General features: G+C 40.7%; 1 protein-coding gene across 2 annotated transcripts in view; it reads right to left on the bottom strand.

Annotated features, from left to right (window-relative positions):
* FBXW8 (F-box and WD repeat domain containing 8) overlaps positions 1 to 14068 on the bottom strand; it is a 113886-nt gene that overhangs the window by 35454 nt on the left and 64364 nt on the right. For both annotated transcript variants that reach the window (XM_021007944.2, XM_021007945.2), the window contains exons 6-7: positions 6598 to 6794; positions 4168 to 4374 (exon numbers count right to left, since the gene is read on the bottom strand). In XM_021007944.2, coding sequence (XP_020863603.1) covers positions 4168 to 4374; positions 6598 to 6794 — 404 coding nt within the window. The remainder of the gene's footprint in view (positions 1 to 4167; positions 4375 to 6597; positions 6795 to 14068) is intronic.

Raw genomic sequence — 14068 nt, 5'->3', positions numbered from 1 at the left:
AAATAAGACTCTTCATTGGGGCAGACAGTTTCAAGAGCTAGCAGGTGAATCTATAGCCATGGCCATATTTAAGAAATACTCCCTCACTACCTTTGTAGGAAATTCTCTCCTCTAACTGGTTTCTTGTTTAATTATACCATTTATCTTCCATAGTTACGTCACTATAAGAATAAATCCATTCAAATAAATCAAAGGGAAACACAGCCCCACTAGAGGGCTAGATAAATGAAAATTTTAAACCATGAAGATAAAAAATCTCAAAGTACGAAAGAAGAAAGAATGCAAAGGGTAACATCCTACCCAGCTCTCCCTAGGATAGCAGACCAAAGATGAGCCTAATGCACCTTTTCAGGGGGTAAGAAGCTACCTTCTCTATTAGCAAGTGCACAAAACAAAAACTTAGGCCCTCAGTGACTTCTCAGCCAAGTTCTGAATCAAGAAAAAGGAACAGCCGTGTTCCAAAGAATATATCCTCACAGACAAGTGTAAAATTGGCCAGGAACTAGAAACCGTGTTTTCCAGCCCATCAAGTACTCTAGCCCCTGGAAGCAAAAGGCCAGAGAGACTCCTCAGCTTTGCCCAGGGTGTGAGGCCAGTATCCACAGCATGGGTGTCCTGTCTCTGAGTCCATCCCTCTGTGCCCAATTGTGTCAGCTCTCCAAAATAAAATCTGGAGTGGAAATGATCAGGGGAAAGGAAATAAGGATCATCTAGCCCCACTTCCTCATTTTAAAGATCAATGAAGTGAGGCACTGGGAGATTTAATAATCTAGAATCAAACTCAGGTGCTCTGACACCTAATCCAGGCATCTTACTGCAACATCTTAATTTGTATTTGAGAAAACCAAGTCTCTGAAAAATTAAATGGCAGCTAGTAAGTGTCAGAGATAGGCTTCAAATCCAATGGTCTCTCTACCATGATATACTGATTATGTGTCAAGAATCATAATAATCAAGAGAAATGCAAATTAAAACAACTCTGAGTTACTACCTCATATCCATCAGATTGTCTAATATGAAAGAAAAGGAAAATGATAAACGCTGGAGGAGATGTGGAAAAATTGGGACACTAATGCACTGCTGACAGAGTTGTGAACTGATCCAACCATTCTGGAGAGCAATTTGGAACTATGCCCAAAGGGCTATAAAACTGCTCTTATCCTTTGAAACAGCATTATCACTACTAGGTTTGCATCCCAAAGAGATAAAAAAAAAAAAGGGAAAAGAACCTATTTGTACAAAAATGCAAAAATATTTATAGCAGCTCTTTTTGTGGGGACAAAGAATGGATGGGAGGCCTCTCATTTGGGGAATGATGGAACAAACTGTGGTGCATGACTGTAATAGAATACTACTGTACAGAAATGACAACCAGGATGCTTTCATTAGTGGAAAGACCTACATCAACTGATGCAGAGAGAAATGAGTAGAACCCTATAGGAGAACATTGTGCGCAGTAGCAGTAATTTTGTATGATGGTTAGCTGTAAATGACTTAGCAATACAACGATCCAAAATAATTCCAAAGTACTTATGATGAAAAATGCTATTCACCCCTAGAGAAAGAACTGATGGAGTGTGAATACAGATTGAGGCATACTTTTTAAATTTCTTAATTTTCTTGTTTGGGTTTTTTTTGGTCTGTGTTTTCTTTTGCAATACGGCTAATATGGAAATATGTTCTGCATGACTTCATGTGTATAATCTAAAATCTAAAAAGAAGCTTTTTTACACGTATTTGAGAAAAATTTAAAAGTGAGTTAAAAAAATAAATCATAATAATCAGAGACGAAGAAGATCTGCTGTGTTTCAAGAAGTGGATATCAGCATATAATAGGTTAGATACTAATGTAATGTATAAGGGACTGGAGACATAAAAAAGCTATCTCAAAGTAATGTCCATTTTTGGTCACACTCTCCCATTTGAGATAATTCTATTTTTCAATGCAACAATCAAAAATAAGTAAATTTTAAAAAAATATATTACACACTATGAAAAAAATCATCTATTTTGTTGCTTTACAAAAGGTTGAAAAAATCAGTATTATCATCAGTGTTGCCATCTCATTTCACTGACTTGCAAAAATCCACTTGCCAGAGCTAAGGAACAGGGAAAGACAAATTCTTTTCAGGAGGAAATACAAGTTGTACTCAAGATGGTCATAAGAAGGGCTCCTTTTAGTGATTCTGGTTGTCTGGCAGTGAGAGAAGCTTGTGAATAGGTGGAAAAAACCACCTTCCACAGGATAATGCAGGAAAGGGAGCTCTTGGCACCCTGAATTCTACAGTTCAGAGACTTATTTTAGAATAAGCAGAGATCACTACCTTCCCAAGAATCAGACTACATTTTCCTGGCTCTTCTACTTACTGTCAGCAAGACCTGGAGCACAGGGGTTACTCTGTGTGTGTGTGTGTGTGTGTGTGTGTGTTTTAACCTCCTCCCCATAAGAGAAAGAAAAGTCACACAAAAAACATTTCAGGAAGAATTCCATAGGTCACATGATCATAGATATAGTGCTGGAAGGACCTCAGAGATCATGTTGTCCAGCCTTCTCATCATGAGGAGAAGGAAAGTGAGGGCCAGAGAGAAGTGAGGCACCCAAGATCACACCGGTGTCAAGCGATGGAACAGATGCTTGGACTCCCAATTCACTGTCCTTTCCACAGGAAGAGGCCAACACCTCTCCTAACCTATATGTGGACTCAAAACATTTAACCCACGACTATAACAGTTGACACTTATCACCACTAAATTTTAACTAATTGGATTTGGACTAATGCTATAGCTGGTTGAGATCTTTTTAGCCCTTCTCTGTCATCTGACACACTACCTGTCTCTCCCAGCTTTGTGGCATCTACAGACTACCAAATAAGTGTGACATTCACACCACCAGCCAAGTCAATGATAAAAAAAAAGGTTAACAGCACAGACTCCTGGGATGCCCTACTAGGTACGCCCCTCCAAAGTGACAGTAACTCAGGGCCAACTAATCTGCGCCTGGTCATTTAACCAATTCTCAACCCACTCCATTCTCCTCCCATTTGGCCTGCGTCTCTACCTCTTCTCCACAAAAATAACAGAAGAGACATCATCAGATTCTTCACTGAAATCTAGGTAAGCTGTAAGCACAGCATTCCCCTGATCTATTACAACAGTAACTCTCTCAAAAAAAGGATACATGGTTAGACCTTTTCTCGACATCCCCTTGAACTCTTTTTCCTTTTTTGAAATTGGGGACATTTGACCTTTTGTAGTCCTGAGGCATTGTCCCGCTCTCTCTGCCTGTTCCCATATTGGGAGGGCCATCTTGGTCATCATTTCAGGCAGGGCCCTCAGCACTCTGGGAGACAGTCCACTTGGGCCTGGTGATTTGAATACACCAAGGGAAGTACCAAGCTGCTCTCTTTCTGTCTCCTTACATCTCCTGAGTCCAATTCCACGTGGACCCTCTCCTGTCCAGTCCAAATACCATTCTTTCAGGCAGATAAAAGAGAGGCCAAGGAAGAATCGGGAAACTCCATTTATTCTGCTTCGGTATTCATCGCCCCCCGTCCCCTGAGCAGCAGTCCCAGCATCTCTTGGATCCCTCTCTTTTTCCAAGTATAACTCAGATAAAGAAAACTTTCTGGTTACTTTTGACTTTCCCTGTCAGCTTTACCTTCTAAAACCCACAGAGCACAAGGCCTGCAAAAGGTAGGGAAGCCCTGATCTAGTTCAACCTTCTCATTTTACGGTGGAAGAAAGTGAGGACCAGAAAGGAGAAAGGACTCACTCAACATTACATGTGAAAGAACTGGAATTCAAACACTGGGTCTTTAATTCAAAATCCAGTGTTTGTCCCATTGTACCCCAATACTACTATTCGGTATTTTCTTTCTATTGCAAGGATAGCAAAATACTGAGTAGGGAAAAGATTTTATCAACATCCCAAGCTATCCCAGTGGCAGCTTGGCTGACCAAATACTACAGAGGGAACTCTCATATGGCATAGAAAGCTGAAATACAAGTTTCTCTTCTGAATCTAAGATTATTGGAATTTCAAAACTCCAAACTCCTCCCCACTGACCCCCCCTCCCCCTAGTCTAAGTAGTATCAGAAAAATTCCATTTTTTCATTAGCTTTTGAAAGAATGTCAAGTTTTATCTCTCCCAGCTGACATCTTTGTACCTTGTTTCCTTCATTCATCCACCCTAAGCTTTTTACACCAAAGGCGGCCTCCTTAGAAGACACATCCAGACATGTGACAGGCTGGCCATACACAGAATGAAGAACTCGGCTGGGGTTCTCCGCTTTCAGGAGGTATACAACATCTTCAGCAGCTGCAACTGCAACAGGATGCCCTCCAGCATCTGGAATCAGATGAAGAAAGCTGACCTATTAAAAGAAAAGTTTTGAAAATCTTTAATTGGCTAAAACGGCTCTTAACATCAGAATTTAAAAGTTCGACCAGGTCCACATTGACAAAAAAACCCAAGATTTTAGCATAAAGCCAAACCCCAAACTTAGTCATCAAAAGCTTCCCAACCATCTCTTTGGGTCTTCATATGTCATATGCGGTACCTTGATTCTTACAAAGATTTTATCTTCAGAAAACAGAAGATAAATAAATAATCTACATATTCATATCACCGCTGTGCTCATGTCATGTACGTAGATGAAAAATGAGAAGTCAAAATTGAGTGATATGTCCAACATCCCAAAGCAGCACCTCACTGACAGATAAAGCTAGATAAGATCTAGACAAGATCTTAAACTTTTACAATTCTATATCCCTCGCTATAACCCTTAAATTATATGAATACATGAGTAGTACTAAGGTGAAGAGGCTGTTTTCCTCTTGCATAGGTAGGAGTTACCTGCATGCTTCTATTTTTGATCCTACATGACTAGCAGATAATTACTTCTACATTTTTTCCTAGGGTAAAGCTTTCACTATATAGAATGGCTGTATTTTAAAAAATTGCAGCTATAAACCACTCTGTGTTCTTACAAGAATAAACAGTATAAATGGCACTTCTATGACAATAGGCCAAGAGGTGAAAAAGCCTGAATTCCAAAGGCCATCCAAGAAAGCCTGTAAGATAGCCTTGTTGACCCTCAATCCCCACAGTGTGAACGGCGCCCTAACATCTCACGTTATGGGATTAGCTTAAAGGATGTGCTTTCTGGGCTAACATTACAAACACTGAAATGTTGTCAAGCCTGTCCGGAAAAAACAAAATGGCACACGATGATGCAGGAGGCCTGCAGGAAGTACAGTATTTGCTGACAACTTCCCCCTCCTCCCCATCTTGGAACAGAGATCAAATATACTTTAAAACCTGTCTTCTAATACAGTTGCTTGGTTTCGTTTTCCTCGTTAGAATCTTTCCTTCTTCCTTCTGCTAAACTACAGCTTCCATGACAGAATCAAGACAGATAACTGCTTGGCTCTCTGCTGGTAATTCAAATTTTGTTGAAATCTTAAGGTGTGTCCAAATTATCAGTGAGCTGGTTGTGATATTTATGGGTAGCTTGTTTTAAAAAATATTTTAATAACTGTATTTCACTAGAATTCATTCCCTTTGTAATTCTACCCATTTTATTTTCTGCACTTACAACTCCTTCAGATAGCACAAGAATATATATGCATTGAAGAGTTTCATCTCTTAGCAGCCTGTAGTGACTGCGTATTTCCATGACAAGTCTTAGTGTTTTTTCCCCAAAGACCAAGGACATATCTTTTGGTAGCTACAAACGTTTAACTAGACCTCCATTTTCATCCTGAAACCAACCAAGGTGGATCTCTAAAACCTTTGAGAACACTACCTTCTTAAGCAATTACTATGAGTACCAGGTTTGATCATGAAAGGGTAAGAAATATCTATGTGTGTGTGATCCAGTCATCGGGACCTAAAGACACACAACCCTAACAAGATCTGTGCCAGGAGGGAAGGAGATGGGAATCAGGGCTTATTTCAATCCTGGCCAATGAATCGTTGTTGATTTTTTTTTCTGCTCACTCAGATTGTTTCTATTAAATCCAAATTCATCAGAAGGGGTTTCAAATCATGTCCAACTCTTCCTCCATGCCTCCAAATACTCTTCAACCATAATAATGTAAAGGTTCTTTTAAAAAGAAGAAAAACCAGATTCTAAACCAGTCTGAAATAAGCCACAATCTCAAGAAAATACAGCTTCAGATGTGGCATCCTGTAGCAACCAATTAACCAATTAACACTGACTTAAATCTGTGTTCACTCAAGAGTTACTCCTCATTCCACGTGAGAAAATCTTGGGATGAAGAAAGCCAATTTTCAGTCTAATTTTGACCAAAAAATTTTAATTAAAGAGTGGGAGGGAAATCTCCCTCACCATATGGACTTGAATGACACTATAACACTCATTTTCACTTGAGTTTGGGGCCAGAAACTGATCTCAGATTTCTAGGGGTGAGGGACTAGTCCATCAAGGCACAGACAGCATCTAGGCCTTCAATGGCTACGATTACTCCCAGTCTGCTCAACATTTTTCTTCTGTCTAGAAGGTCTCTTCTAGGGCCAATTCTACTTCCCAATTATATAGGCAGAAGAGAAAGTAAATGAACTAGAAACTCACCATCTTCTGAACTTCAAAATGAGCCGCTGTTTCCCAATATCCCTTCTCACTGGGGCATTCCATTCTGACCTCAAAGCCAGATGCTGTAGCAATTGTGGCCCCCTCTAGGCTGAGTGCCAATGCCTGTATTCTTAGGTTATGTTGATAGCAATGGACAGGATCACGACCAATCATCAGACTCCAAACATTAACAGTCCCTGATCAGAAAGAGACAATACAAACAATGCAATCAAGAGCATTAAATTATTCAAAAGATCTTTTTTTTTGTAGTAACAAAGAACTAAAAAATAAAGTAGTTCCCCATTGATGGAAAATAGCTAAACAAGTTGTGGTACAGCACCCAATAGATCCATAAGCATTTATTAAGCACCTACTAAGTGTCTGGCGCTGTGCTAAGTGTATGAATGAAATGGGATATTTCTACAGTGTAAGAAGCAATGACTATTAAACAATTCAGAGATTCATGAGAAGACCTATGTGAACTGATACAAAGTGAAATAAGTTAAACCAAGAAAACAACCCACACAATGACTTTCACAATGTAAAGAGAAGGATAACATGAGTATCAACAACATGAAAAATGATCCTGTGTAATTATAAAGTACAGACGACAAAACACACCTGCCTTTTCTTTGTGGGGGTAACAGGAGCAAAGGTGTAGAACAATGCCTATTCCACTAGACTTGACTGATATGTTGACTGGTTACTGAACTGTTTTTCCCACCCTCTTCTTTTGTTCTTTGCTATATGGTATGGTTCTCTGGGTGGGAGAAGGGGATATATTTGGAAATAATCAAAACAAAGGATACCAATAAAAAAAAATTGAGTGGCAGAGATAGTCAAAACAGGGAGTTCACATTGGGTTGATTTCTGTTTAACTGAAATATAAGGAACTCTAAAATTTCCCAAAGAGTATAGAGAAAACTGAAGGAGGCAGGAAGGGCAATGGCAAGGCACACTCTTCACTAGCCCTGTTTTGTGTTTTTTTAGGGGGGAGGCTAGGCAATGGGGTTAAGTGACTTGCCCAGAGTCACACAGCTAGTAAGTGTTATGTGTCTGACGCCGGATTTGAACTCAGGTCCTCCTGACTCCAGGGCCAGGGCTCTATCCACTGGGCCACCTAGCTGCCCCATCCTCTAGCTCTTTTACAGCAGGTTCCTCTTTCCTGTTCTCTTGAAAGCCCAGAAGGATCTCCTTCTATAAACTCTGACCAGGGTTCCAAGCTTTTTTAAGTTTTGTACTAGCTCTCATACTTGTCAATCTGAAGTTCAGACGTCATTCCTCTTCTACCTCTCAGATCTACTTTGGTAGACTGGTGAAGCCTACGGACCCCTTCTCAGAATCAGGCATAACAAGCATGTGTAAATGCAGAAAATACAATGGATAGGATGACAAAGGAAACAAATTATAGTGAAATACAGTTATCAATTTTTTTTTATCAAAATATTTTTAAAACAAGTTCATGAATCCCAGGTTAAGAACCTGTGTTCTAGAAGTATTGAAGGAAGTGAAGAATAAAGAATCCTCCTCTTTCTTAAGCCTAGCCTGGTGCCACTTTCTCCCTGAAGCTTACTCCGATTTCCTCAGCTGAAAGTCATCTTCTCTTTGATCTCAACCCTACTACTGCATATCACACAAGTATGTTTTATACATTCTACTCCCACAAGACTGCAATTCAATTCAATAAGCATTCAAGAGCTATTCCCATAAGGCTTTTCCTGATTCCCAGTTGCTAGTGCCTCTCCCCCGCCCCAAATACTCTGTATTTATTTTGTAGATATTTCTGTATGTATGGGTCACCTCCCTTGTATAGATTACCTCCTCCAATGTACGCTCTCTGAAAGAACTTCTCCATTTTGCCTTGGTATCTCTGGTATCTACCATAGTACCTAATACTGAGTAAGTATTAAATAAAAGCCTACTGACTGTTACTAATTACCTGCTATGGGCCAGGTCCTTGCTAGAGGTTGGGGGCAGCGGGGGGAAGAAACAAGTCTTGCTCTCAAGGACCTTACGCTCTTTTTTTCCCCACTTAATAGTATTTTATTTTTTCCAATTACACGTAAAGATGGTTTTCAACACTGAGTTCCAAATGTTTTTTCTCCCTCCCTGCCCTGAGACAGCAAGCAATATGATATAGGCTATACATGCACAATCATATTTCTGCCTTGGTCATGTTGTGAAAGAAGAATCAGAACAAAAGGGGAAAAGCACAAAAAAGAAAAAACAACAACAAAAAAAGAGAAAATAGTATGCTTCGATCTGCATTCAGACTCCATAGTTCTTTCTCTGCATATGGATAGCATTTTCCATCTTGAGGGTTTTGGAATTGTCTCAGGTTATTGTATTGCTGTGAAGAGCTAAATCTATCAAAGTTGATCATTGCACAATGTTCTCCTGGTTCTGTTCACTTCATTTTGTATCAGTTCATGTAAGTTTTTCCAGGTTTTTTCTGAAATCTGCCTACTCATCATTTCTTATAGCACAATGGTATTCCATTACATTCGTATGCCACAACTTGTTCAGCCATTCCCCAACTGATGAGCATCCTCTCAATTTCCAATTCTTTGCCACCACAAAAAGAGCTGCTATAAATATTTTTGTACATGTGGATCCTTTTCCATTTTTTATGATCTCTTTAGGATACCGACCTAGTAGCGGTATTGCTGGATCAAAGAGTACATGCAGTTTTATAGCCCTTTGGGCATAGTAAGGGCCTTACATTCTACTGATTGGAAACTCCTGCTGGGAAAGACCTCTATAGTTTCCCATCTTGGTCTCTCCAGCACTAGCACAGTGCTTGTAAACGACAGACAATTAGTAAACATGCTCAATTTGTTTAGTTCCTATATACTTTGTACTCATTCAAAATTCCACTGCCAAAAATGTATCCTGATTCAACAAAGCATGGCATGGACAAGATATCCCAAAGTATAAAAAACAGGACCCTCTCCAAACACCCTCACTTCTAGTTCCAGTTCAATTTGTCCCCCAAAATCCATTAAGAGAAAATTACATGGCCCAGAATTTTGTGAATCTGTGTAGGATTTGTCTTCTGTAAGTTTTACATGGTGATTAGTTAAATATGAACACTCACTAAGTCAATCACTATTGCCAATTTCTCGTGCCTCTTTTTTTCATTCATAAATTTATGTCAATTTTCCTGCTACTTCTTTTTTTTTTTTGGTTAGGCAACAGGGTTAAGTGACTTGCCCAAGGTCACACAGCTAGTAAGTATCAAGTGTCTGAGGCTGCATTTGAACTCAGATCCTCCTGACTCCAAGGCCGGAGCTCTATCCACTGCGCCACCTAGCTGCCCCTTCCTGCTACTTCTTATCCCTAGAACAACAGATGTGGCTTTACATCTTTCTTCCCTTGGAAGTCCATTCTCAGTCTTTTGTTCTCTGTTCCATATACTCTGTTTCTTTCAACCCGTGGCCTCGAGGTGACAGGTTCGCCACCCTTGATGCAGGTCAATGTACAGTGGGTACTTGAGAAATGTTTGTTGACTGGTCTCTCTCACATAGATGGCATTGCTGAGAATATATCTCATTGGCCACCACGGCCCCTGGGGGTAATTTATCATATTTTGGCCACAACAACCAATCAAACAGGCAGAAATCAAAATGATTTCCAGCGCAGTGTCTACTACTTACATAAAAGTGGAAGCATATCCTAGCAAACAATTATAATTCCATAAATATTCGATTGATGCACATTACCGAAATTACTCAATTTTTCAACTGCAAATTATTTACTCTTTATTTTTTCTGCCCCAGTAGAATGCCACCTACTTAAAGACAAAGATTATTTTAGTGTGGCTTTTTTTTTACTGTACCCCCAGCACCAGCACAGTGCCAAGACTATAGTAGGTGCCTAATAAATGCTTGTTGAATTGAATTGATTTCATATGCATATTGGCAAAGCGTGCAGTACAGAGACTGATGGGCCTGAAGTTAGAATACTGGGTTGGAAGCCAAGTTCTGCTAGGGATCAGCTGTGTGAACATGGGCAAATGACTTCATCCCTGTGGACCTAGCCTTCCAATGATGGATTTGGACTAGATGACTTCTGAGGTCTTTTCTACCTTCAAAAATCCCACAACAAATGTTTTCTGTAACATCAAGGAAGCCTGCAACATCAGTCATTTTTTCAGTCATTTCCGAGTTCGGTGACCCTATTCGGGGTTTTCTTGGCAAAGATATTGGAGTGGTTTGCTATTTCCTTCTCCAGATGAGGGAACTGAGGCCAGATTTGAACTCAGGAAAGTAAGTCTTCCTGACTTCAGAACAGCATTCTATCTATCCACTGCTCCACCTAGCTGATGTTATAACATCCACTCATTTCCAAAGAATTCTAGGCTAAACTTTAATAAAGTTGTCAAGCTGAGAAGAGGTAATCTCTAGAACTGGGGGTGGGAGGTAGACAATGAAAGGCCTCTTGAGAAGGTGGGACCTGAGCTGAGTTTTTTTTTGTTTTTGCCTTTTGGTGAGGCAATTGGGGTTAAGTGACTTGCCCAGCATCACACAGCTAGTAAGTGTCAAGTGTCTGAGGCCGGATTTGAACTCAGGTCCTCCTCACCCTAAGGGTAGAGCTTTATCCATTGTGCCACCTAGCTGCCCCCTGAGCTGAGTTTTAAAAGTTTTAAAAGAAGTCAGGGAAGCCAGGAGGTAGAAGTGAGAAAGGAGAGCATTTCAGGTAGTGGGGACAGCCAGTGAAAAGGCCCAGAGTCTGGAGATGAAGGTGTCCTGTGAGAAGAAGAGCAAAGCTCAGTGTTACTGGATCATAGTCTGTGGAGGCAAGGAAAGCATAAGGACAGGAAGGTGTGTAAAGGGCTTCAAAAACTGGAGAGGAGACTTTCTATTGGTTCCTGGAGACAATGGGGAACCAGTGGAGCTTACTGAGTCGGGCAGTGGGTGCCACTGTCAGGCCTATGCTTGAGGAAGACCCCTTCGGCAGCTGAGTGGAGGGTGTTTTAGAAAGGGGACAGGCTCCAGGCAGGGAAACTGACCAAGGGTCCAGTCAGTCCAGAGGTGCATGGGGGTGGGGAGGGAACATGGGGGGGCCACATAAAAGAGAGGTTGTGAAGGCAGAAACAGCAAAACAACAGACTGAATCTGTGGGTGAGTGGGAATAAGGATCTGAGAATGATACTGAGGTTACTAGCCCCAGAGACTGGGAGGTGGGAGGAAAATTGGAAATAGGGAGTTTGGGGTGCGGGGGAGTGAATTATTTTTTAAATGGGTTGAGTTTGAGATGTCTAAAAGGCAGCTGGAGGTGAGGAGAGAGGTTAAATAGATCTAAGAATCATCAGCATAGAGACAAATGATAACTTATCCCATGGGAGCTGCTGAGATCACCAAGTGAAATGAGAGAGAGAAAGAATGAGAGAGAGAGAGAGAGAGAGAGAGAGAGAGAGAGAGAGAGAGAGAGAGAGAGAGAGACAGAGAGACAGAGAGACAGAGAGACAGAGACAGAGACACCCAGAGACAAAGAGAGAGCATGAGAAAGAGGAGAGACAGAGAGACAGACCGAAAGAGAAGAGGGCCTAAAGCAGAGCCTCGGAGGACCCTTACGGGCAGTATGTGTGCCCTAGAGGAAGATCCAGCAAAGGAAACTGAGAAGGAATGGCCAGATAGGTAGGAGAACTGGGAAAGAGTCATGCCACAAAAACCTAGAGAAAAGAGTCTGTCAAAAAGGATAGAGTGATTTATAGTGTTAAAAGGCTACAGGGAAGTGAAAGATGAAGACTGAAAAAAAGGCCAGTAGAGTAAGAGATCCTTGGTAACTTTGGAGAGAGCAGGTTCAGTGGAATAAATGATGAGTGTGGAAACCAGACTGCAGGGCGTTTAGAGGAGCATGAGGAGAGAAAGTGGACACACTAATCATGGGCACCTTTCTGAAGGAGTTTAGCCACAAAAGGGATGAAAGCTATAGAAGCATAGCTAGTGGGGAAGGTCGGATCAATGAGGATTTTTTGAGGATGAGGGAGCATCAGGCATGTTTGTAGGCAGCAGGAAAGCAGCCAGTAGGCAAGGAGATACTGAATATTAGTGACAGAGTGGGGATGACAGAGGGGGCTACTATATAGAAGATGGGATAGAATGGAATCACTTGTGTGTGCAAAAGGGATTGCCTTGGAGAGGAAAAGAGCCACATGTTCATGTGAGACAAGTGAAGGAGGAGGTGGCAGGAGAAGACATCTGAGTGATGTGGGATAAGGAGGAGGGGGAAAAAGGGCACTTTCAGTGAATGGTCTCAATTTTTTCAGAGAAAATTTTAAAATTTTCAGAAATTCATTTTCAGATTCAGACCACAGAAGTACATTTTCTAGGGATTTTTTTTTAATAAGGTGAAAGAGAATATGACATTTTAGAAAGCACACAGTATGATAAAATAGTTTGAAGTATATGTGTGTATATATATGTATGTATACATATATATAATATATGTAAAAAAATCAACTCAGTCTCAGATTAAGTATTAAGTAGGCTTTCTAATCTAATAAACCTTAACTAAAGTTTTCTAAGCCTAGGTTGGTTTGTAATCTTCTCTGTGATGGGAACCCCGGTATTTCTATTCCCATCTGAAAATATGGCCATGTCAAATTTGGTACCTGCCCACCTGGGCTCTTTGAATAAGGATCAGTCAATTTCTGAACGCAATCTCACACTCATTCTCAACCAATCAAGAAGTCTCCTGATGGCATGGAAGGCTTTGGAAACCTAATCCTTTCACTACAGTAATCTCTTAACTATTTTTTTCTCCCCCAGGAGCAAAAGGAAGACACATAATGCAAATGGATAAAGAGCATCTATCATTCCCCAAATAAGACAAATATAACCTGACATATACATCAGCTCCAAAGTTCACAAGAGACCATTCCTTCTAACACAAATGTAGCTCACCTACATGGCATTAGGCCACTGCCTGCAATGAATACAGTTAAAAAGTCTGTCACAAAACATTCTAGGTTAGGTACTGTATACAGCAAGCAAACTCAGAGCCCTCCATTTGTCGCACATCTTTGAGGTTTCAATGGAATTGCATGAGGTAGACACTACCTCCAAAGAGGCAGCTCCCACAACCCTTTCACACTTTACCATCCTCCCTAAATTCTCCACAGGGGTCTGGCAAACAGGTAGGCGAACGCCCTTCGTCTAGACTTCTTGGCATGGTTTAAACACAAACGGAGAACATGGGCTGTTAATCAGTAAAGTAAAAAACAAGAGTCGGGACTTTCCCCTGACAACACCCCCTCAGCCCAAGTAAAAGAAGTTTAATTCTCTGAGATGGTATGAGAACAAAGAGATTGTTAACAATATCCCATTTGTTAATGATCAAAATATTTAGTGAAAGACATAAAAAGAACGACACATAAAAGTCAAATCTGGGTCTTTTTAGATGAACAACACCAAAATGAGTGGGGGTGCAAATGTGTGGAAGTGAAGAGGAGAGGCTTCTGTCAAGG

The sequence above is a fragment of the Phascolarctos cinereus genome, unplaced genomic scaffold (assembly GCF_003287225.1).
Source record: "Phascolarctos cinereus isolate Bilbo 61053 unplaced genomic scaffold, phaCin_HiC Scaffold_4;HRSCAF=312, whole genome shotgun sequence".
NCBI classification, from domain to species: Eukaryota; Metazoa; Chordata; class Mammalia; order Diprotodontia; family Phascolarctidae; genus Phascolarctos; species Phascolarctos cinereus.
Note: the sequence above shows the minus strand (reverse complement) of the source record. Positions and strands in the feature narration are given on the sequence as shown.